The sequence below is a fragment of the Notothenia rossii genome, assembly GCF_949606895.1.
Source record: "Notothenia rossii genome assembly, chromosome: 8".
Classification (NCBI taxonomy): domain Eukaryota; kingdom Metazoa; phylum Chordata; class Actinopteri; order Perciformes; family Nototheniidae; genus Notothenia; species Notothenia rossii.
Window position 1 is genome coordinate 2,130,512 of NC_136906.1, and position 25,547 is coordinate 2,156,058.

Consider the following 25,547-nt stretch of genomic DNA (forward strand, 5'->3'; position numbering starts at 1 on the left):
ATTATTTGGTCAAGTTAAAATATCCGAAAATATCGACTTCTGAGAATTCTGAGAAAAAATCTTGTATTCGGGGAAAATAAATCAAAAATAAGAGAGTCAGATTTTTTTTAGGAAAAAGTCAAATTTAACAAAAAACACAGAATGTTTTGAAAATAATTTGTAATTCTGATTTAAGTATTCTTACTGAAAGTGCTGTGAGGAACAACAAACCAAATGAACATCTAGAAAATGGATCGCAAACAGGAATCAATATCTCTCACTGAACCCAGAAGAAAGAACAACACGTTAACTTTTTAGCTGCTTTGAAATCGGAAGTATCCAATCATTTAAATGGCATTCAACAAACTATTTGGTAACGCTAAAGCACGTGAAAAGGTCTGAATTAACCGTTAAGTGTTATTTTCTAAAAATTCAGAGATTAAAGTCTGAGGTTTAACCGTTATTTACTGACGGACGGAGGGAGGGGGAAATGTTTGGTCTGTGGTTTGAGACCATATCGTTTTTGTAATTGTAACTGCATGAAATATTTTCTCACGCGTCTCCGTCTTCCTCTCCCTCAGGTGGTTCGATAAGTCTTTCTCCATCGTGATCTTCAAGAACGGGAAGAGTGGCCTCAACGCAGAACACTCCTGGGCCGACGCACCTACTGTGGCTCACCTGTGGGAGGTGTGTGTGTGTGTGTCGTGTGTGTAATGACAACAATGCTTGATCCGTTTGGTATTTTGGTGCCAGGGAAATGTTTTGTATAGACCTATAATATATTGTTACAAAAAAAAGAGGGGAAATGTAAGATCAGACTTTATTAATATTTTTGGTTCCGTTGCGACTTGAACCGCGACCCTCCGGTTCCTTTACTTGGACTTAAAATCACAACGTACATTCAAATATATTACAATAGGATTGCGTTGGCCGGGAATCGAACCCGGGTCAACTGCTTGGAAGGCAGCTATGCTCACCACTATACCACCAACGCTAACGGAAACATGCTGGTCTCCATATCGACGAGATTATAACTGTGGAAGCGATTGTAGTGATGTTAATTCCGCACGCGGTGATCCAAAACAAAAATCACTGTAATACTCAGAAAGCCTCTTTGTTACTCACAAACGAATGCAAACTAATAAAGTCTCAAACAGTCAAATTAATTCTATCCAGACTTAAAATCACACTGTACATTTTACATTTATATTCAATTTAATATTCCATCCCTGACACTGTGTGTGTGTGTGTGTGTGTGTGTGTGTGTGTGTGTGTGTGTGTGTGTGTGTGTGTGTGTGTGTGTGTGTGTGTGTGTGTGTGTGTGTGTGTGTGTGTGTGTGTGTGTGTGTGTGTGTGTGTGTGTGTGTGTGTGTGTGTGTGTGTGTGTGTGTGTGTGTGTGTGTGTGTGTGTGTGTGTGTGTGTGTGTGTGTGTGTGTGTGTGTGTGTGTGTGTGTGTGTGTGTGTGTGTGTGTGTGTGTGTGTGTGGGGGATTGTGGGTGTGGGATTGTGGGTGTGGGTGTGGGATTGTGTGTGTGGGTGTGTATAAAGTGAAACACTCAGTGCTGCCAGAGTGATTTTTGGGAAATGGCTGTGTTAAGAGAAAGAAGCTTCTGAATAACAGCCAGCCCAACGAGGCAGAGCAGCTGCAGAGCGTCACATCACGGCTGGAACAAAGTGGACTTCACGTCAGGATGGAGTAGTGCTGCTTGTTTGTCGCGTAAACAACGAAAGATCAAACCAAATGAAAAGCTGATTCTTGGCATCCAAACACATGGCTGGGTTTAGAGGCACGTTTATTTATAAATAGAACCTTTCAACACAAGGCAACTCAATGCGCTTTACAAACACCACAGACATTGGGACATAGTGCATCTGAAACACTCCTGTAAGGGAAGCTTCTGCAGCAATGGAGAGTCAGGGCTCAGAGACACACGAGGAGAGTCGGAGCTCTGATGTCAAACACGGATCTTTAATACAAGCATCGGCCGGAGAAATTCACATCACAAGTCACACAGTCAAAGGTTCTGACTGCACGGGTTGGTTGCCATGTCTAATCCGCCCAGTATCTCTCGATAGACCTTTTAACTAGTTCACAGAGAGTTAAACCCCATATTGGGGGATGGGGCGTTAACACCTGGAGACACTGAATCACTTATCTGACTCTAATGGCGCGTTTCCACTGCAGCGCGGAGCTCGCTTTAAGCGTGCCGTGCGGGGCCTGTTTTTGGTTGCGTTTCCACTTGGCCTAGTACCGGCTAGCGGGTCCTAATTCACAGTTTTTCTGGCCCCATAAAATCGTGGTTCTAGGGCCAGGAACAACCGGGCTGAGTCGGGCTGAGTCTGCTAAACTAGAGAGAGAATCGCTGGCTCGGGGCTACAACGACAACAACATGAACATATTTGACCGTGATTTAATTGTAATACACGTTTCTAAATGATGCCGAAGTAACAACATACTGATACCGGTTAGTAAGAAACATGAATTAATGCTTTTAAAATGCGTGTTTTCTAATGGAGATTTGGCTAAGCTAACGTTGTATATGCTCCGACCGTCCACACTCACAACAACGGCCTACAGACATAAATGAACCAGAGAGTGTATTCTCCATGACACAGACAGTCTGTGGTTTGGACTTGTTTAACTTGTGTCTAGTTTCTGAACAGATATGAGGAGCTGTGATCTCTGAGGGCTAACAGCTAACGGCTGAGTCGTTTTTCTGGGGCTCTCATTGAAGTTGACGTCATGGCTCCACCTACACTGCGTTACTATAGATACTACCCCAGCTACTAAACTGTAATGGAAATGCTCCATAAAGAGAGCCAGTCCTAACGAGGCCGAGCCACACCGAGCGAGGCCGTGTAGTGGAAATGCGCCGTTAGGCTCTGTGGCCGAGAGTTGACCGGTCATAAAACTGGTAATGTCAACAATAGCTGAGACTTCCCATTCCTTAAGACAGATAACAGACTTAGGGTTGGTCGTAAACGTCAACTCACAGAAAAGGGAGTAAGACAAAATTGATCCCTAACAACTCGGATAATAAAATAAAACATGAACAACACATGTATAAAATGCATGAATCAGCCCCTCTCTCAAACCCTCCCCGAGACCTTTTTAGCTTTCCCAGAAACGTCCCTTTCCTTTTTAGATGAGGATATTCAAAAATATTTCTTTGAGACTCCCAGAATCTTGACGTTAAACCAAGAGAAATTTCTTTAAGCCTCCCGGAGAAAAGTTCCAGTGCCGTGTAAGATATGAATACCGTAATTTTGGGACTATAAGCCGCGCCTTTTTTTCCATTTTTCGACCCTGCGGCTTATATAACGGTGCGGCTAATCTATGGATTGTTACAGCTAACGGCCACTAGGGGACCTCCTAAATCTATGGATTTTACAGGTTACAGTCCACCACCTTTAACTCTATGGGCTCTATGGCCGGTCCGCGCCCCCCACCTTTAAGCGGCGGGCTCCAGCAGGAAAAGCTGGAGGCCGGAAAAGAGTGAGACAGGTAGCGCGCAAAAGTAAAAGTGGAACCGAGAGTGGTACGAGAGACAGAACGAGAGCAAGACGGACAGACATTACGAGAGCGAGACAGTTTGTCCCCGTACCACTGGTTGAAAACCACTGCTGTAGATCACTGCCGGTACGTGCGCTGGGAGCGCACCGTTTAAGTTTGAAGGTTGAAAAGTGTGTGTGTCTGAAACGCTATGTGATACAGTACAGTTTACACAGCACATGTTCTGTAGCTACTATTGCACTGCGGCTTATGGTCCAGTGCGGCTTATAGTCCAGTGCGGTTTATAGTCCAGTGCGGCTTATAGTCCAGTGCGGTTTATAGTCCAGTGCGGTTTATAGTCCAGTGTGGCTTATAGTCCAGTGCGGCTTATAGTCCAGTGCGGCTTATAGTCCAGTGCGGCTTATAGTCCAGTGCGGCTTATAGTCCAGTGCGGCTTATAGTCCAGTGCGGCTTATAGTCCAGTGCGGCTTATAGTCCAGTGCGGCTTATAGTCCAGTGTGGTTTATAGTCCAGTGTGGCTTATAGTCCAGTGCGGCTTATAGTCCAGTGCGGCTTATAGTCCAGTGTGGTTTATAGTCCAGTGCGGCTTATAGTCCAGTGCGGCTTATAGTCCAGTGTGGTTTATAGTCCAGTGTGGCTTATAGTCCAGTGCGGCTTATAGTCCAGTGCGGCTCATAGTCCAGTGCGGTTTATAGTCCAGTGCGGCTTATAGTCCAGTGCGGCTCATAGTCCAGTGCGGCTTATAGTCCAGTGTGGTTTATAGTCCAGTGTGGTTTATAGTCCAGTGCGGTTTATAGTCCAGTGTGGTTTATAGTCCAGTGTGGTTTATAGTCCAGTGCGGCTTATAGTCCAGTGCGGCTTATAGTCCAGTGCGGCTCATAGTCCAGTGCGGCTTATAGTCCAGTGTGGCTTATAGTCCAGTGTGGCTTATAGTCCAGTGTGGTTTATAGTCCAGTGTGGCTTATAGTCCAGTGCGGCTCATAGTCCAGTGCGGTTTATAGTCCAGTGTGGTTTATAGTCCAGTGTGGCTTATAGTCCAGTGCGGCTTATAGTCCAGTGCGGCTTATAGTCCAGTGTGGTTTATAGTCCAGTGTGGCTTATAGTCCAGTGCGGCTTATAGTCCAGTGCGGCTTATAGTCCAGTGCGGCTCATAGTCCAGTGCGGTTTATAGTCCAGTGCGGCTTATAGTCCAGTGCGGCTTATAGTCCAGTGTGGTTTATAGTCCAGTGTGGCTCATAGTCCAGTGCGGTTTATAGTCCAGTGCGGCTTATAGTCCAGTGCGGTTTATAGTCCAGTGCGGCTTATAGTCCAGTGCGGCTTATAGTCCAGTGCGGTTTATAGTCCAGTGCGGCTCATAGTCCAGTGCGGTTTATAGTCCAGTGCGGCTTATAGTCCAGTGCGGCTTATAGTCCAGTGCGGTTTATGGTCCAGTGTGGCTTATGGTCCAGTGTGGTTTATAGTCCAGTGTGGCTTATAGTCCAGTGTGGCTTATAGTCCAGTGTGGCTTATAGTCCAGTGCGGTTTATAGTCCAGTGCGGTTTATAGTCCAGTGTGGCTTATGGTCCAGTGCGGCTTATGGTCCAGTGCGGCTTATGGTCCAGTGCGGCTTATGGTCCAGTGCAGTTTATAGTCCAGTGCGGCTTATAGTCCAGTGCGGCTTATGGTCCAGTGCGGCTTATGGTCCAGTGCGGCTTATGGTCCAGTGCGGCTTATGGTCCAGTGCGGCTTATGGTCCAGTGCGGCTTATGGTCCAGTGCGGCTTATAGTCCAGTGCGGCTTATAGTCCAGTGCGGTTTATAGTCCAGTGCGGCTTATGGTCCAGTGCGGCTTATGGTCCAGTGCGGCTTATAGTCCAGTGCGGCTTATGGTCCAGTGCGGCTTATGGTCCAGTGCGGCTTATGGTCCAGTGCGGTTTATAGTCCAGTGCGGCTTATAGTCCAGTGCGGTTTATAGTCCAGTGCGGCTTATGGTCCAGTGCGGCTTATAGTCCAGTGCGGTTTATAGTCCAGTGCGGCTTATGGTCCAGTGCGGCTTATGGTCCAGTGCGGCTTATGGTCCAGTGTGGCTCATAGTCCAGTGCGGTTTATAGTCCAGTGCGGTTTATAGTCCAGTGCGGCTTATGGTCCAGTGCGGCTTATAGTCCAGTGCGGCTTATAGTCCAGTGCGGCTTATAGTCCAGTGCGGTTTATAGTCCAGTGCGGCTTATGGTCCAGTGCGGCTTATAGTCCAGTGCGGCTTATAGTCCAGTGCGGTTTATAGTCCAGTGCGGCTTATGGTCCAGTGCGGCTTATAGTCCAGTGCGGTTTATGGTCCAGTGCGGCTTATGGTCCAGTGCGGCTTATAGTCCAGTGCGGCTTATAGTCCAGTGCGGCTTATAGTCCAGTGCGGCTTATGGTCCAGTGCGCTTATAGTCCAGTGCGGTTTATAGTCCAGTGCGGTTTATAGTCCAGTGCGGCTTATGGTCCAGTGTGGCTTATAGTCCAGTGCGGCTTATGGTCCAGTGCGCTTATAGTCCAGTGCGGTTTATAGTCCAGTGCGGTTTATAGTCCAGTGCGGCTTATGGTCCAGTGCGGCTTATAGTCCAGTGCGGCTTATAGTCCAGTGTGGCTTATGGTCCAGTGCGGCTTATAGTCCAGTGCGGCTTATAGTCCAGTGCGGCTTATAGTCCAGTGCGGCTTATAGTCCAGTGCGGCTTATGGTCCAGTGCGCTTATAGTCCAGTGCGGCTTATAGTCCAGTGCGGTTTATAGTCCAGTGCGGCTTATGGTCCAGTGCGGCTTATGGTCCAGTGCGGCTTATAGTCCAGTGCGGCTTATAGTCCAGTGCGGCTTATAGTCCGAAAATTACGGTAGTTCAATTCAAAGTCTTCAGCCTGGATTTAAAAGTCTTCAGAGAGGCTGATAGCTAGCAGGCAAGCCATGTAATTGTTCTCAGTAAAAAATAATCAAAGACTGCTCAATTGTCCAAATAAAAGTCCTCTTTCACTTTTTGGTTTAATATCTTTATTTATTTAGTGCTTTGTTCACTAGAGAAACCCTAATCACTCTAAGCTGCGTCCCGTGGCCCAGATGTTAGTCGCTGAGTGTGAGAAGACACCAGAGCACCCTGTGGTTCTCAGAGTGCATACTAACATACTTTACACTCTACTTATTACATGGCTTAGTTGAATACTCGATTCTGATTGGTCAACTCATGGGGCTATACTGCGTTAGCTTAGCCGATCTCCATTCAGAAAGCACGCATTTTAAAAGGTGTTTCGCCTGCCGTCTGTCTGCAGACTTGTGAAAGCATTAATTCATGGTTTTTACTATCCGGTATCAGTATGTTGTTACTTCAGCATCATTTAGAAACGTGTATTACAATTAAATCACGGTCAAATATGTTCATCTTGTTGTAGTTGCAGCCACTTTGCCAGCGATTCTCTCACTAGTTTAGCACTCAGCCCGACTCAGCCCGGTTGTTGGCCCGGAAAGAACCTGGGTTTTGGAGGGCCAGAAGAACGGGCTACGTGCTGCAGTGGAAATGCACCATTAGAGAGATGAGTCACAGGAAGGAAGGCAATCCACATTACAATCCTAAATTGGGTGTTGGGGGCAGACAGAAGGGGAAGTGCAGCATGTTAATTACAAACCATAACAACCATATGATAATGTCATGAGACTGGTCAGGGCGACACCCTTCTGTCTGAGAAATGTTTGTTTACATTTGTTACAGCAAAAAAAGAGCCAAAAACAGCTTAATGTTAATTTTGTGTGTTAATATATATATATATGTGTGTGTGTGTTGCAGTACACTCTGGCCACAGATGCCTTCCAGCTGGGATACACTGAGGACGGACACTGTAAAGGAGACGTGGACCGATCACTTCCCCTCCCTCAGAAACTGACCTGGGACATTCCCTCAGAGGTACACACACACACACACACACACACACACACACACACACGCACACACACACACACACACACACACACACACACACACACACACACACACACACACACACACACACGCACACACACACACACACACACACACACACACACACACACACACACACACACACACACACACACACACACACACACGCCCTTCATTGTCATTCTTACTTTTACTTTCAGCTGCCCTTACAAAGCATTTGCCAGTTAGTGTGCCAGAAAAGTGGACGTATGTGTTTCTGTGTTGGTCCCTGAAGGCAGCATCTCCCTGGTCCAAGGGGATTCCTCTAGATCAGGGGTTTTCTAAGTGTGGGAAGGTGAGCCTCCCCTCAGAGAACATAAGAACAGCCCCTCCCAATTATTATTATTATTATTATTGTTGTTGCTATAATGTATTATGATCCAGTGGAAAGTCCCTACCTGCTGGCCTAGTTAAATCAAAGTGGGGTTACTTCCTGTTGGCTGGGCAGTGTAGTTTACACACCGTCTGATTTGACTTTCTCAGGGAAGACCCCCACAAAGAAAAAATATATATTTACACACGTAAGGTCATCATCTTAACAGTTTGTTATGCTCATCGAGTCATCCGTGAGCAGAGCATCAAGTTGCCTATAACAGCTGAATGCGGTGATTACCCTCTTGTTCAGCAGAACGCCTCACAAACTGATTAAGATCAAAGCTTCAGTGCGTTTTGATTCAATGCTGAGTGCAGCCACACTGACAGGCTCTTCTCTGTCACCGTCCCGTTCAAATGAAATCGCCGCCAATCACATTTCCATGCTCGCGTCGGGGCCGGGGGAGGGGTCACAAGGCGGCTCGCGTCTCGTGCTGCATTCACTTGCTTCCGATGAGCCAAAACGTTTATTTCAAAACAAAGATGCCAACTGGGGCGGCAAGGCTATTTTTAGAGTGGCAGTCTCCACCCCATGCCACCCCGGTAGATCCGCCCCTGCTTGACCGGCACTTGCTTTTGATCAAAGTCAATATGGAAAACCCGCACTCACACAGGTAGGCGGAGAGGAATGAGCACTTTTGCAGCCTTTTAGGCGAGGTGGGGAACTCGGTCTCCACGGACAGCCAAAAGTGTGCAAGTGACGTTTTCTGCCAGACGCTGTCTCCTCTTTCAACTGACGCGGCGGGGCTCAGCCTGGGCTCGTTCTGAGCACACACGCAGACTCAGTGTGTGTGTGTGTGTGTGTGTGTGTGTGTGTGTGTGTGTGTGTGTGTGTGTGTGTGTGTGTGTGTGTGTGTGTGTGTGTGTGTGTGTGTGTGTGTGTGTGTGTGTGTGTGTGTGTGTGTGTGTGTGTGTGTGTGTGTGTGTGTGTGTGTGTGTGTGTGTGTGTGTGTGTGTGTGTGTGTGTGTGTGTGTGTGTGTGTGTGTGTGTGTGTGTGTGTGTGTGTGTGTGTGTGTGGTTGCTAACAAACGCCATTGTAACACATGATCACTGATGTTCCGCTGTAACGGTGGTGGACTCATCAGAACAGAGTGGGTGAGCTGACCAATCAGAGCACAGTGGGCTCACAGGGAGGGGGGGGGGGGGGGGGGGGCAGGTGCTCCAAACATACTATACAGAGATGCTGGATGAGAAACCAATGTGTTTTTCGAAAATTGAACAATGCAAATCTGTTCTAGTAAACAATGGAATTATGATCAGCGGAAATGGCCAAGTCTTTAAACTCGCAAACGGAAGTATTGGAATATTTAAAGCAGTTCCTGTTGTTTTTATCTCAGACTGTGAAAGTTGATAACAACAAAAGTATTCTCTGATTCAGGATGTCAGTGGGGTGTGATGGAGGAAGAAGATAAAGCTTCTGGGAAAGAATCCAAACGCACCGGCATGACTTCAGTGTCTCCCATTCAGCAGGGATTGATACGATCTGACCTGCAGAGTAAAGGGACTCGTGTTGGCTAACAGTTATGCAGCCATGATACGATACGATGGACTCTCATTGATCCCAGCGTGGAAATGCAGGTGTTAAAGCAGCAACATGATAAGACAAACACATGGGAATATACACAGGGGTAATAAGAAAAAAAAGTAAATAAATCAATTAATTTAGAAAATATTTCTGCAGATAATAAAAAATAATTATTTCTTCTTAGACAAAAAAATCATAAAACACAATTTTATTTTAAAGAAGCGTCTTTTTATATTGCCATCAACAATATGATTTTAAGAGCTTATAATAATTAATATAGATTTTTTTTATTTAGTTTGCCTTCGATTTCCTTTCAATTCTCTATTTATTGTAAATTTTTACCCAAATCTATTCTTATAAGTGAGATATTTGGGTGTTTCACTCATTTTTGATACATTTTCCAATATTTTTTGGGCATTTAACATAAATATAATAATAATGCAAATACAATAAGAATAAACATGTAGTAAGAGAGATAACAGATGCTTGATGCGTGTACAGGCAGGAAGCAAGATAATGAAACCACTCAGGTATGAACACGGTATGAAATGCAGGCATGCAAATTAAAACAAGTGAAACATTTAAGATTTGTTTTTAAAAAGGATGCCTGTGATTCTTATCGCTGCGGCCGACAGTTTATGCATTCAAAGTAGAAAAAAAGATTATGTAAACTTGAAATGCTTCTGCAATAATCCAAAATCCAATGGAAAAATCCCCTTGGCTTTTGGTGGAGGGAGCCACCGGGGACACACCGGGGACACACCGGGGACACACCGGGGACATGTGTTTATGTAGAAAAGACATCATGATTGTTATGTTAAATGTTTGTTGTTTGTGTTTCATGTATTTGTGTTTGGATACTTGTCTGTTGATGTTGGACATGGAGCTGCTGTGACGAAAGTCAAATTTCAGACTTGATCTGACCAATTAAGTGTTAAGTGTGTAATGCTTCTCACACTCACTGACTGCAATCTTGGCTACGTAGCTAACGTTGTGGTAAAAACAGCTCTATACAAAGTTGTACATTTTTTTTCTTACTTTATGAATGGACCACTTTAGTCGTGTTGAAAATGAGCCACTGTTCATTGTATTAAGTTAATTGAGCAGTCTGCAATTATTTGCGACCCTGCAAATATATAATAATAATATATATTATAGACCCTGTTGAGGGAAAGTTCTGGATTTGTAAGAAGGCATATTTGTTCTATGTTTTCTTAGCAGATGTGTTTTAATGTTGACGGATTAGAGAGAGTTTTGGTGAGTCCGTCCCATTATGATTAAATCTGGCAGAACTTGTTCTCGTGGTTTCACAGATTTCACAACCTCTGCTTCACAGGCATACACCTGGAACCAGTTATTTCTTTGTTCCCGCTCTCTGGGGGGTGAAAGCTGCCCTTTGTGCTTTTTGAGCGTTGCACCAGTTGTCCTTTTTGTACCGTCAAGTGAAAATATAATCAAAGCTTCAGTAATGACTCGAGAGAGAACAGAGAACTCTTTGTTTCGCCTCATATTTCCTGCTTTTCGCCAATTTGTCATATTGGAGTGAGCTTTTTTGGGATGTGGTGATATGTGAATGGACATATTGCAAAGCTTACCATAACTTAACTATTTGGATATTTGAATTCATGTAATTCCATGCAAAAAGAAATCAGGGGCCGTATTCACAAAGCATTTTATCTGACCGCTAGGAGTGCTCCTAACTCGCGCCAAAACATTTTACGTAGGAGTTTTTTCTTAAAAGTTATTCACAAAGCCGCTGAGACCTACTCATACTAAGGATAAATCACTAAGAGTGAACTAAGAGTGACGCGCCGTTGCTATGGATTACGTTGATTCTCGTGCATGAGTTTAGAAGCGGTCAGCACGGTGATTGGTTGTTCAGAGCAGGCGGTCTCGCCGAAACTCATCCGCAACATCCCACAAACGAGCCCACTAAAACAAGGAAATAGCCGAGGCTAGAAATGTATTCCTATCAAATAGTTATGGACAGTGCAGTTAGCAGAATACACGCATGATGACAAGTTTGTGCAGACCACGATAATGACGTTGTATATGCACGTTGAAGAGAGAGAGCAAACAATAAAAATACGTAAATTGCATTAAATCAAGGAGGCAATTAAAAGCACCCTGCAAACTATTATCCAATGAGCATATTTCCAGCACTTAAACACTTTCAATAACAGCCCATACCGCCGTTCAAGTCCCCCTATCATGATGAATGAAAACAATCTGCGTGTTGATGGAATGTACTTTCTTTCTATTGACGAACACGTCCTCATCTTTTGATGGCGCAATTATTTTGATGTGCGTCCCGTCAATAGCACCGACCACACCGGGCATACCTGCATTGCCATGAAGTTGGCTTTGATCCTGTGTAGTTGTTGATTGTCCAAAGGAAACCGGATCAACCGTTGGATGATATGTGGTCTAGAGAGCGCGTTGATGGTTTGGTTTATGGCACGGCTGACTGATGGTTGCGATATTCCTAAATCGTCGGCCTTGCAAAGTTGCATTTTCCCTGTTGTTAAATATCGTAGTGTTGCCAAACATTTGATTTCCGGACCAATCGGGTTATTCCTGTTAGTCGGGGATGTTATTGCATCCCGCACTAATTCCACAACAAGTTTGATACCCTCACGATTTAGTCTATATCTCTTGATCAATTCACAGTCTTCCATTGTCTCCAAAACATTTCGTCTCGCAGCCATTTTCTGATTCTTTGTGAATAGGTCTTACTGAGTTAGGATTCCTCTCGAGGACTTTTAAGCTCTCCTAAACTTAGGTGCTACTTTTAGCCCTAAGATCCTTTGTGAATACGGCCCCAGGTTTCTAAGCGTCTTGAATCTGGATCTTTCCTGCTTTTTCCCCGTTTTGCATTCTTTAAAATATTTATTTGCATTTCCGTCTGCAAAGTTGACTCGACTTATCAAGTGTTGCAAGCTTTGCACTTTAGTCTCGTGGCTCCATTCGATTTTACGATATAATATCTCACTCATCAGTCATTACTGTAAGACACTACATCAGTATTATAAAACACTTAGAGAGTGAAGCATGCTGAGCCTCTTTAACTGAGACATTCCTGAATGAATTCCTCCTCTGTAACTCTTCAGAAGCAACTCATCACTTTCTAAATTAAATCCACTCAGAAACCTGTTTAGTTTTTAGAGAATAAAATAAAGCACGATTGCAACGTCACCCAGTTCACACGCTTGTAACATGTCGTGCAGCGTCGTTAAATAAAGTTTAGTGAATAATTAACCTGAATTTGATTAAATGTTAATAACCCATCTCCTAATTATTACACAATTTGACCGGTTAACCATTCAGGTGTGTGTGTGTGTGTGTGTGTGTGTGTGTGTGTGTGTGTGTGTGTGTGTGTGTGTGTGTGTGTGTGTGTGTGTGTGTGTGTGTGTGTGTGTGTGTGTGTGTGTGTGTGTGTGTGTGTGTGTGTGTGTGTGTGTGTGTGTGTGTGTGTGTGTGTGTGTGTGTGTGTGTGTGTGTGTGTGTGTGTGTGTGTGTGTGTGTGTGTGTGTGTGTGTGTGTGTGTGTGTGTGTGTGTGTGTGTGTGTGTGTGTGTGTGTGTGTGTGTGTGTCAGTGTGAGACTGTGTGTGTGTCAGTGTGAGACTGTGTGTGTGTCAGTGTGAGACTGTGTGAATGAATGTGTGTGTGAATGAGTGTGTGTGTGTGAATGAGTGTGTGTGTGTTTTACTTTAACAAAAAAAGTCCCCCAAAGAGTGATGTCATATTTCCTGTTCAGCTGCAGAGCATCAAACCACCGCTTTTTATGAATATATTATATAATGTATTTTTTAAAGAGTTTCTAAGGTTGAATGTTTGCAGTGAAGTGGGAGTATCTCCTAAGTGTTATTGAATCAGAGATATAGCCTGTTAGCAGACCCCTCCCTGCAGTACCTGGTGGTTTCCGGTGAGCACAGTCCCGTGTGCTGCAGCTCAGAGGAGAGGCGGGGACCCCCTGCTGATTAGAGTCAGAGCTCAGACAGGAAATCAGGACAGCAGAAAGCTTACACATCTTCAGGGGGACACTGAGAACTCATCTCTTTGGACTCCACTTCGAGAGATAGCACTTATATACTAAAAACAATGGCCTATCTAAAGCCAGTTGAGGAGCACTTGAAATGTTTGTCTCTATGAAACCTGATGGACTTATTTGATTCTGTTTTCTTCAAGTTTGTATCTTGTTGGTCGAACGCACTTATTGTAAGTGGCTCTGGATAAAAGCCTCAGCTAATGCAATGTGATGTAATGTAAAAGCTCAGTCAACATCAACCCACTGATTCAAGGCTTGTATTGTCATGCATACAGCAGCTACAGTGTAGTTATGTCAATGAAAATCTGAGGTCACAGGCTCCTCCCACAATGCAACACAATAACACAGATACAAGAGTGCAGGTAAATTCAAAAGCATCCAACTGATGAGGAAACAGATCAGAAAGGGTGATCAAGAACACACCTTTAACTAACGTGCTGTTCACTGCTCACCCTCATGCTGCAGCGCTGTGCACAGTGTGTGGTATGGCTCATTTCAGAACACACACACTCTTACCTAACATGCACGAGCTAACAGGCGTAAACACACTGATGTTGACAAAGTCTTATAACACTGAACGCCTGCACAGGGTGATATGAGGACCATGACCTCACTCTAACTTTGACTGTTTTATATAATCATCTTTTTGATAGCCACACACACACACACACACACACACACACACACACACACACACACACACACACACACACACACTTCTCTTTATCAACATCCATTTCCTGGAGTGTGTTTTTATGCAGTTGTACACCCTGATAAACAAGAGAGAAAGTTTCCTCAGAGAGAAATGCCCTTTAGATACACAGCCATTTATAAAAGACACAATGACATAATGGATTGTTTTAGTGGAAACCCTGGTGTCACACGTTCCATATCTGGATCTTTTACTTTCTCTAACATTAATGTAGTTAAAAAATGTAAAAGATGTCATAAAATGCAATAAATTACAAAATTGAATTAAAAAAATATTGAAATAGACTTCAGACTTTGAGGTAATCTAAAATAAATACAATATTTATTTATATAATCTTTTTTTTTTAAAGATAATATTTGTATCTGAAGATAAGGAGATCAAGTAAAGGAATATATAATCAACATAAAAGATGTATAAATAAAATACAGAAGTATTTGTAAGTAAATAAAACGTAAAGTATGAATTTGCAATCAATAATAAAAAGAAGATATCTATATAAACATATTTCTTTAAGTAAATTGTCAAATAAAAAACATTATGAACATAAAGATGTTAGTTAAAAAAGTTACCGGATTTATTCCGTGTCGTGTAATAAACCAATAAATAACAAATAAAATGTTTTTATACAAACCTATGAGGTCAAGGAGAAAATGTCCCATAAAAGTTCGATTGGTAATAAAATGTAGTAAAAACATTTATCCAAACATAAGAAGTGGCTCAGTCTGTAGGGACTTTCAAGGAGCCGGTTCAAGTCCCAGAACAGACATTAATATGGATTGTGAGGATTCCCAGTTCGCCTCCTGGTTACTGCCGTGGTGCCCATGTCCATGTGTGCATAGCCGTGGGAACATGTTTCAAATGGGGGGTGCTGTGGGGATGACACCAGGGCCGGTTTTCACCAATTTGCTGCCCTATAAGGCAAGATTTTAGCTGGCAATGAAAAACCTCTACAAAAGACCAATACACTACAAAAAGAGAAACGTATTGACATGGTGGATAGCTTATATAAAAAGGCTTCAAATGTATTTAGTATTGCCTGAACATGTTTTAATTGGGGGGTGGACTTCACATCCTCTATGGGAGTCCGGGGGCCCCCCCCGGGATGATTTTTTTTAACATTTTAAAGTAAAATGCTTCAATCTGGTGCACTTTGAGCGCCCAAACTAGAGACTGATCTAGGGAATACAACTCTAAAACAACCATATGAAAAAGATCGGTTTGCCTTTTAATAATCAAATAAGTATGTGAACATAACCAATAACCCATAGCAAATAACAAATAAATGTAGGCTAACTTGTTTTATTTTTGTGGTTCATTTATATCTTATTTGACCAGTTAACATTTATTTATTTATGCATATTTTTAAATATCTCCAGTTTTAAACAATATTTTTGGTTTACTGTCCTATAGTACACATTTGGAATGATTTCAAACCTGTTTTTATTTATCCTAATAATTATAAAGGAGTGCCTTGGAAATATTTGTTTACATAAATTGTGATCAAAACGTTTGAGACCCACTGAGATAACTTAGACTAAAGTGAACTATCTAAGCCCTCAGAGTCCTTTACCTCACTGAGCCTCTCAGTCTGACAGGACAGCTCTCCCTCCACATTATTGTAGAAACAGCTTCTTATATCCGTTAGCGCAGCAGAAGCTAACAACATTCCCCACCTGTACCGGTGCACCCCCCCTCTCTATCTCTCTCTCTCACGCTGGCTGTGAGCTGCGGGCACCTGATAAGCCAGCATCCCCCACTTTCATCACTTACAGCGTCCATCGTACAGGGCAAATGGAAAATGTAACCGGGATGAAAACGGTGTTATCTTTACTTAATTATGAATGTTGTTACATCAAGGCTGAAAATTCTTTTTTTTTGGATTATATTTGTATTTAATCTTGTGGAAGTGCAGTTTCCCTGTCCTCCACCAGGGGGTGCTGCAGCACCCTCAGCACCCCTACTTCCCACGGCCCTGCATGTGTGTGATGAACTGGGAGGCTGTGGCGCAGTGGGCTAGTTAGCGTGTGGCGCAGTGGACTAGTGCGTTTGGCGCGTGGCGCAGTGGGCTAGTGCGTGTGGCGCAGTGGACTAGTGCGTTTGGCGCGTGGCGCAGTGGGCTAGTGCGTGTAGCGCAGTGGGCTAGTGCGTGTGGCGCAGTGGGCTAGTGCGTGTAGCGCAGTGGGCTAGTGCGTGTGGCGCAGTGGGCTAGTGCGTGTGGCGCAGTGGGCTATTGAGTATGTAAGTCTTTGGGTAAAAGCTCTAACAAGTGTCATGTGATCTGATACACGGAGGGTCTCATCCTCTGATTCTAATCTCATTCTAATCCTCACTCTAGAGAAGGCAAACTGGAGAAAAGACATAAAATATGTTTGTATTTCTTGATTTTTTTTAATTTGATTTATTGATAAACCAAATTGATAAACTAACATATTATTGACTTACAAATTATATTTAAACAAATGATCTTCCTTATTACACATTCGAAAACATTACAAAATATACATTTCTTCACTAGTCACATCTTGTTGTACTTCAAACACTGTCTCCACCCTGTAAGGACTCGACTTCAGAACAAAACAACATTGTTGTGAAAATCCTGAATGTCCTCTTCCAACATGAGAGTAACATGCTAACAAAGGTATCAACTGTAGCTGTGAACATGACAGGATGTGTGATTACCTAGAAGAGCATCAGGACTGTTTGAGGCATATGATAGCTATGTGATTAACATGATGATTCAGCCTCTATGGAGAGAGACATATGACAAGCATGATCATTTCTGACGTGGAGCTAATCTGAAGTAAACATTGAATACTGCTTTCTATTCCTCCATCTTGTGACTGTGGAACTCCCTCTCTTGGATATCAGCATGTGAAGGACACTGTTCAGGAACTACTTGATGCTCTGTATGTGATGACTACTTCCATTCTGGAGAGGATCACAGATACATGGATCCTGAGATTCAAGCTCAAGCCGAGGACCAGGGAGAGTTTTCTGACAAACATTATTTTACCTGCCATGTCTCTGAACACCTGTGTTTCTTTGTGTGTGTGTGTGTGTGCGCAGGTGCAGGCTCAGGTGAGCATCTCTCTGGCCCTCTGGCCGTGGCTCAGGCTCTCGCTGACGACGTGGATTGTCACGTGTTTCCATTCAGAGAGTTCGGAAAGGGAAAAATCAAGAAGCTCAGAGTCAGTCCGGACGCTCTGATCCAGATCGGACTGCAGCTCGCCTACTACAGGGTAACACACACACACACACACACACACACACACACACACACTCACTCACTCACTCACACACACACACACACACACACACACACACACACACACACACACACACACACACACACACACACACACACACACACACACACACACACACACACACACACACACACACACACACACACACACACACACACACACACACACACACACACACACACACACACACACACACACACACTCTCAAACTAATACCATAAAAGCATATTAGAAATCTGAGAAAAACTACGCGCAGTATAATATGAGATAATACTCAGATTATGAAATAACATGTGCAGATATTAAGAGAGTTTGCTTTGTGTAAAAATATGCACAATATTCACAGGGTTGTGCTGAGCTGACGACACTTAAATAAAATAAATAAAAACCAGATATAGTTTGCACAGTGAGCAGAGGGGAATCACAGAATGATTAATACCACGTGAAGTCTCAGAACTCATGACGTAATAAAGTAAAGAAACCTCAGATGTTCTGGTGAATAATAATAATAATAATAATAATAACTTGATAACCTCAAGGTCGCGTTACAAAGAAACATACAAGGACAAGACATAAAATATAAAAATGAAACGGGGCAGAAATGGAAGTGTAAGTGGGGGGGGTGAGTTATTGTTGGAAGGCGATGTTGAACAGATGAGTTTTAAGGGTTGATGAGAAGATGTTGAGAGAAGGGGCGTTGCAGATTTCTGCAGGGAGGGAGTTCCAGAGGGGGGGGGGGCAGCGACACTGAAGGCACGGGGGGGGGGGGGGGTTATTGTTGGAAGGCGATGTTGAACAGATGAGTTTTAAGGGTTGATGAGAAGATGTTGAGAGAAGGGGCGTTGCAGATTTCTGCAGGGAGGGAGTTCCAGAGGGGGGGGCGGGGGGGGGGCAGCGACACTGAAGGCACGGTTCCCGAAAGTGCAGAGGCGTGAATGTGGACTGAACCACAGATTAAGGACGGTTACTAAACTCATCAGGAAACAAACGTTATGGTTTTGACTTGTGAACACACTCGCCTGACATTCATTAAGCCGATAAAAGAAATTATCTCCCGACAGAAGTGTCTTTATCTCTTATAGTATCGGGTGGTACATATTAGGACACGAGGATACAAGCTTTTATAGCATAGGATGCAACTCATTTACCTTACTCTGGACTGTGGACTGATTGGTTGGTTGAACATCTGGTTATATATTTAATGTTTTGTGGTGATTCGATAACTTTGGTGTCCAGTGTTTAAAGAGTCCTCTCCTGCTGATGTTCAGGTGTATATCAGTATGTAGTGTCTCTACTTTAAAGAGTCCTCTCCTGCTGATGTTCAGGTGTATATCAGTATATAGTGTCTCTACTTTAAAGAGTCCTCTCCTGCTGATGTTCAGGTGTATATCAGTATGTAGTGTCTCTACTTTAAAGAGTCCTCTCCTGCTGATGTTCAGGTGTATATCAGTATGTAGTGTCTCTACTTTAAAGAGTCCTCTCCTGTTGATGTTCAGGTGTATATCAGTATGTAGTGTCTCTACTTTAAAGAGTCCTCTCCTGCTGATGTTCAGGTGTATATCAGTATGTAGTGTCTCTACTTTAAAGAGTCCTCTCCTGCTGATGTTCAGGTGTATATCAGGATGTAGTGTTTCTACTTTAAAGAGTCCTCTCCTGCTGATGTTCAGGTGTATATCAGTATGTAGTGTCTCTACTTTAAAGAGTCCTCTCCTGCTGATGTTCAGGTGTATATCAGTATGTAGTGTCTCTACTTTAAAGATTCCTCTCCTGCTGATGTTCAGGTGTATATCAGTATGTAGTGTCTCTACTTTAAAGAGTCCTCTCCTGCTGATGTTCAGGTGTGTATCAGTATGTAGTGTCTCTACTTTAAAGAGTCCTCTCCTGCTGATGTTCAGGTGTATATCAGTATGTAGTGTCTCTACTTTAAAGAGTTCTCTCCTGCTGATGTTCAGGTGTATATCAGTATGTAGTGTCTCTACTTTAAAGAGTCCTCTCCTGCTCATGTTCAGGTGTATATCAGTATGTAGTGTCTCTACTTTAAAGAGTCCTCTCCTGCTGATGTTCAGGTGTATATCAGTATGTAGTGTCTCTACTTTAAAGATTCCTCTCCTGCTGATGTTCAGGTGTATATCAGTATGTAGTGTCTCTACTTTAAAGAGTCCTCTCCTGCTGATGTTCAGGTGTGTATCAGTATGTAGTGTCTCTACTTTAAAGAGTCCTCTCCTGCTGATGTTCAGGTGTATATCAGTATGTAGTGTCTCTACTTTAAAGAGTTCTCTCCTGCTGATGTTCAGGTGTATATCAGTATGTAGTGTCTCTACTTTAAAGAGTCCTCTCCTGCTCATGTTCAGGTGTATATCAGTATGTAGTGTCTCTACTTTAAAGAGTCCTCTCCTGCTGATGTTCAGGTGTATATCAGTATGTAGTGTCTCTACTTTAAAGAGTCCTCTCCTGCTGATGTTCAGGTGTATATCAGTCTGTAGTGTCTCTACTTTAAAGAGTCCTCTCCTGCTGATGTTCAGGTGTATATCAGTATGTAGTGTCTCTACTTTAAAGAGTCCTCTCCTGCTGATGTTCAGGTGTATATCAGTATGTAGTGTCTCTACTTTAAAGAGTCCTCTCCTGCTGATGTTCAGGTGTATATCAGTAAGTAGTGTCTCTACTTTAGTTCCAGGAAAGACAAACAACTTCTAAGTTTAACTATTTATTATAAGAGAGCAAAATATATATTTCACTTAGCCAGTTTTGCGTGGGCCTGAGCCTCAATAGGCGCTTTCACACCGGAGTACTTTTCCCAGGAATAGTTACGATAGTTCCTGGGATTTTGGGTTCACACCAAAAATATCTGGAGCTAGAACTTTTTTTTGAGAACCTTTTTGAAAAAGGTTTCTGATTGGCTGGACAAATTGCAAACCACGCCCCGTAAAACTCTGCCATTTTATTTGCTCGCATTAGCATTATTAGCATTAGCCCAGCGCACCAACGCAGAGAGACTAACTTATGGCAACACACGGTTTATAAAGCTTTGAATGGTTTAGGCCCAAAATACATTTGTGACCTCCTGCTAAATGATGAACCATCCAGATCTCTCAGGTCTTCAGGGACTGGTCAGCTTTCTGTCCCCAGAGTCAGAACTAAACATGGAGAAGTTCAGTTATTATGCTCCAAACATCTGGAACAAACTCCCGCTGCAACTCTGACTACTTTTAAATCCAGGCTGAAGACTTTTCTTTTTGTCGCTGCTTTTAATTGAACTATTCATATCTTAGACTGCACTGTAACTTTGATCCATGTACTTTTTAAATGCCATTTTCTTAATGTCTTTCATTTTTTGTAAAGCACTTTGAATTCCCTTGTGTTGAAAAGTGCTATATAAATAAACTTGCCTTGCCTAAGTTCCGGGAACTATTCCTGGGAAAAGTTCTTGGTGAGAAAGCGCCTATGAACTCTTTGTCGGCTCCTGGCTTTGCTACTTTTCTATTGCAAGCTAAAACTCTCATCTATGACTTTCCCCTTCGTTTCGTATCCAACCGGATTGTGTCTATTCATTTTACAGTCATAGCAACATTTCATAAGCACAATAAGCATATCATATAATAATAACAATCCCTCTTGTAATGTTATATACAAATAGAGACCACAGCACTACAACCCAGATAACACACTACAGGAGAGGGAACACCACAAAGAGCATGATTAGGCCCCTTTTGTTCTGACTGTATACCTAGCTTGATAACAACACAGTAAAGTTAGCAAACACTGCTTTCATCATCCTCTATTGACCTCACATTCTTTAAATGGGTTTTTAACAGTGACATGTTTGCTTCTCTCTCTTCACCCCCCCCCTTCCAGGATCGAGGTGGTTTCTGTTTGACTTACGAGGCGTCGATGACCCGTCTGTTCCGGGAGGGTCGGACTGAGACCGTGAGATCTTGCTCCAATGAGAGCTGTGCCTTCGTCAAAGCTCTGGAGGCTGGAGAGGTAATGGATACAGCCTGACATAATCGCTGTTTGGTCCGGGAGACAAAACGGAAATGCTGGAAGGAGACGTCCTTTCCTCTTGTCTGGAGGTCAATGGGTTCACAATGTGTCGTTATCCTCAAATAAGCTCTGTGGTTAACACAAGCTGAAGAGATTTTTACTCCTACGACATAAAATACTAAAGTAAATACCCAACTGGTGGATTTTAAAATGGTAGTTACTGTAGTTCCTTTATAGCCCAACATTAGCTGCCTTTAGCTTAGCGGTGGTGACGTGAAGTCATGTGACCGTGCTGTAGTTCCTTTATAGCCCAACATTAGCCTCCTTTAGCTTAGCGGTGGTGACGTGAAGTCATGTGACCGTGCTGTAGTTCCTTTATAGCCCAACATTAGCCTCCTTTAGCTTAGCGGTGGTGACGTGAAGTCATGTGACCGTACTGTAGTTCCTTTATAGCCCAACATTAGCCTCCTTTAGCTTAGCGGTGGTGACGTGAAGTCATGTGACCGTACTGTAGTTCCTTTATAGCTCAACATTAGCTGCCTTTAGCTTAGCGGTGGTGACGTGAAGTCGTGTGACCGTGCTGTAGTTCCTTTATAGCCCAACATTAGCCTCCTTTAGCTTAGCGCTGGTGACGTGAAGTCATGTGACTCTTTATGTCGTGGAACAAAACATATATACCGTAATTTTCGGACTATAAGCCGCGCCTTTTTCCCCATTTTTCGACGCTGCGGTTTATATAACGCTGCGGCTAATCTATGGATTTTTACAGCTAACGGCCACCACCTTTAACTCTATGGGCTCTATGGCCGGTCCGCGCCCCCCACCTTTAAGCGGCGGGTTCCAGCAGGAAAAGCTGGAGGCCGGAAAAGAGTGAGACAGGTAGCGCGCAAAAGTAAAAGTGGAACCGAGAGTGGTATGCCGCTGCTGCGTCTTATATTCAGGTGCGCCTTATAGTCCGAAAATTACGGTATATAAAAAAACACATTCATATAACATTAATCTGTTTCTTGCTGTATTTCTTTTTGGTATAAAGTGTTCAGGTGGTTCTAGTTTAAAGTGTGTTTCTGTACTTCAGGCAGGAGAGCAATGCAGACGTCTTTTCCGTCAGGCTTCAGAAAGACACCAGAATCTTTACCGGATGGCGATGACCGGAGCGGGAATTGACCGACATCTTTTCTGTCTCTACGTCGTGTCCAAATACCTGGGCGTCGACTCACCTTTCCTCAAAGAGGTACGCTTTGTAGCTGCAGAGACACATCCTGTACTCAAGTAGAAGTACAGATACTTGTGTTTGAAAATACTCTGGTGAAAGTAGAAGTACTGACTAAACTTCTTTACTCAAGTCAAAGTAAAGAGGCTTTGAAATGTACTTCAGTAAAAAGTACCCATAACTAGCAGCTGTTTTAAAGAGTACCTGACCTCCCTTTATATGAATAGAACAATAATGTCATTGTTAGCTAATGAATGTTTCCATGGTGACCAACGGCAACATGACAACGTTTCCATTGGTCCCTCTTCTTTAGAGAAGACCAGGAAATGATGGATACACGGATCGTGTTCAAATCAATAGGCACGCAATGACTCTAAATAATAATGATCACGCCACCAAACACACATTCAGACTAAAGGAACCAGCCTGTTTGGAAAATGAGAGAAGTAGAAAGTACAGGTATTTGTGTTCAACATGTAAGAAGTAGAAAGTACAGGTATTTGTGTTCAACATGTAAGAAGTAGAAAGTACAGGTATTTGAGTTCAACATGTAAGAAGTAGAAAGTACAGGTATTTGTGTTCAACATGTAAGAAGTAGAAAGTACAGGTATTTGGGTTCAACATGTAAGAAGTAGAAAGTACAGGTATTTGGGTTCAACATGTAAGAAGTAGAAAGTACAGGTATTTGTGTTCAACATGTGAGAAGTAGAAAGTACAGGTATTTGAGTTCAACATGTAAGAAGTAGAAAGTACAGGTATTTGTGTTCAACATGTAAGAAGTAGAAAGTACAGGTATTTGAGTTCAAATGTGAGAAGTAGAAAGTACAGGTATTTGAGTTCAACATGTAAGAAGTAGAAAGTACAGGTATTTGTGTTCAACATGTAAGAAGTAGAAAGTACAGGTATTTGAGTTCAACATGTAAGAAGTAGAAAGTACAGGTATTTGTGTTCAACATGTAAGAAGTAGAAAGTACAGGTATTTGAGTTCAAATGTGAGAAGTAGAAAGTACAGGTATTTGAGTTCAACATGTAAGAAGTAGAAAGTACAGGTATTTGTGTTCAACATGTGAGAAGTAGAAAGTACAGGTATTTGAGTTCAACATGTAAGAAGTAGAAAGTACAGGTATTTGAGTTCAACATGTAAGAAGTAGAAAGTACAGGTATTTGTGTTCAACATGTAAGAAGTAGAAAGTACAGGTATTTGTGTTCAACATGTAAGAAGTAGAAAGTACAGGTATTTGAGTTCAACATGTAAGAAGTAGAAAGTACAGGTATTTGTGTTCAACATGTAAGAAGTAGAAAGTACAGGTATTTGTGTTCAACATGTAAGAAGTAGAAAGTACAGGTATTTGTGTTCAACATGTGAGAAGTAGAAAGTACAGGTATTTGAGTTCAACATGTGAGAAGTAGAAAGTACAGGTATTTGAGTTCAACATGTGAGAAGTAGAAAGTACAGGTATTTGAGTTCAACATGTAAGAAGTAGAAAGTACAGGTATTTGTGTTCAACATGTGAGAAGTAGAAAGTACAGGTATTTGTGTTCAACATGTAAGAAGTAGAAAGTACAGGTATTTGGGTTCAACATGTGAGAAGTAGAAAGTACAGGTATTTGAGTTCAACATGTGAGAAGTAGAAAGTACAGGTATTTGAGTTCAACATGTAAGAAGTAGAAAGTACAGGTATTTGAGTTCAACATGTGAGAAGTAGAAAGTACAGGTATTTGAGTTCAACATGTGAGAAGTAGAAAGTACAGGTATTTGTGTTCAACATGTAAGAAGTAGAAAGTACAGGTATTTGAGTTCAACATGTAAGAAGTAGAAAGTACAGGTATTTGAGTTCAACATGTAAGAAGTAGAAAGTACAGGTATTTGAGTTCAACATGTAAGAAGTAGAAAGTACAGGTATTTGTGTTCAACATGTAAGAAGTAGAAAGTACAGGTATTTGAGTTCAACATGTAAGAAGTAGAAAGTACAGGTATTTGTGTTCAACATGTAAGAAGTAGAAAGTACAGGTATTTGAGTTCAACATGTAAGAAGTAGAAAGTACAGGTATTTGTGTTCAACATGTAAGAAGTAGAAAGTACAGGTATTTGAGTTCAAAATGTAAGAAGTAGAAAGTAAAGGTATTTGTGTTCAACATGTAAGAAGTAGAAAGTACAGGTATTTGTGTTCAAAATGTAAGAAGTAGAAAGTACAGGTATTTGAGTTCAAAATGTAAGAAGTAGAAAGTACAGGTATTTGTGTTCAACATGTAAGAAGTAGAAAGTACAGGTATTTGTGTTCAAAATGTAAGAAGTAGAAAGTACAGGTATTTGTGTTCAAAATGTAAGAAGTAGAAAGTACAGGTATTTGTGTTCAACATGTAAGAAGTAGAAAGTACAGGTATTTGTGTTCAACATGTAAGAAGTAGAAAGTACAGGTATTTGTGTTCAACATGTAAGAAGTAGAAAGTACAGGTATTTGTGTTCAACATGTAAGAAGTAGAAAGTACAGGTATTTGTGTTCAACATGTAAGAAGTAGAAAGTACAGGTATTTGTGTTCAACATGTAAGAAGTAGAAAGTACAGGTATTTGTGTTCAAAATGTAAGAAGTAGAAAGTACAGGTATTTGAGTTCAAAATGTAAGAAGTAGAAAGTAAAGGTATTTGTGTTCAACATGTAAGAAGTAGAAAGTACAGGTATTTGTGTTCAAAATGTAAGAAGTAGAAAGTACAGGTATTTGAGTTCAAAATGTAAGAAGTAGAAAGTACAGGTATTTGTGTTCAACATGTAAGAAGTAGAAAGTACAGGTATTTGTGTTCAAAATGTAAGAAGTAGAAAGTACAGGTATTTGTGTTCAAAATGTAAGAAGTAGAAAGTACAGGTATTTGTGTTCAACATGTAAGAAGTAGAAAGTACAGGTATTTGTGTTCAACATGTAAGAAGTAGAAAGTACAGGTATTTGTGTTCAACATGTAAGAAGTAGAAAGTACAGGTATT

At 42.3% G+C, this 25,547-nt stretch overlaps 1 protein-coding gene and 1 long non-coding RNA gene across 2 annotated transcripts in view; one reads left to right on the forward strand and one right to left on the reverse strand.

Annotated features, from left to right (window-relative positions):
* The window catches only part of cpt1a2b (carnitine palmitoyltransferase 1A2b), a 59,711-nt gene extending 37,064 nt beyond the window's left edge, over positions 1 to 22,647 (forward strand). Inside the window, 6 exon segments of the mRNA XM_079645612.1 lie at positions 561 to 666; positions 7,283 to 7,399; positions 17,179 to 17,206; positions 17,209 to 17,351; positions 21,231 to 21,359; positions 22,435 to 22,647. Coding sequence (XP_079501738.1) covers positions 561 to 666; positions 7,283 to 7,399; positions 17,179 to 17,206; positions 17,209 to 17,351; positions 21,231 to 21,359; positions 22,435 to 22,632 — 721 coding nt within the window. The 3' untranslated portion in view covers positions 22,633 to 22,647.
* On the reverse strand, positions 1,931 to 22,400 carry LOC307016515. Its single transcript, XR_013801834.1, has 2 exons — positions 22,143 to 22,400; positions 1,931 to 3,430 (listed from the first exon to the last, which is right to left on the reverse strand). It is a non-coding gene; the product is annotated as an uncharacterized lncRNA (long non-coding RNA).
* Positions 22,648 to 25,547: the final 2,900 nt, after the last annotated feature.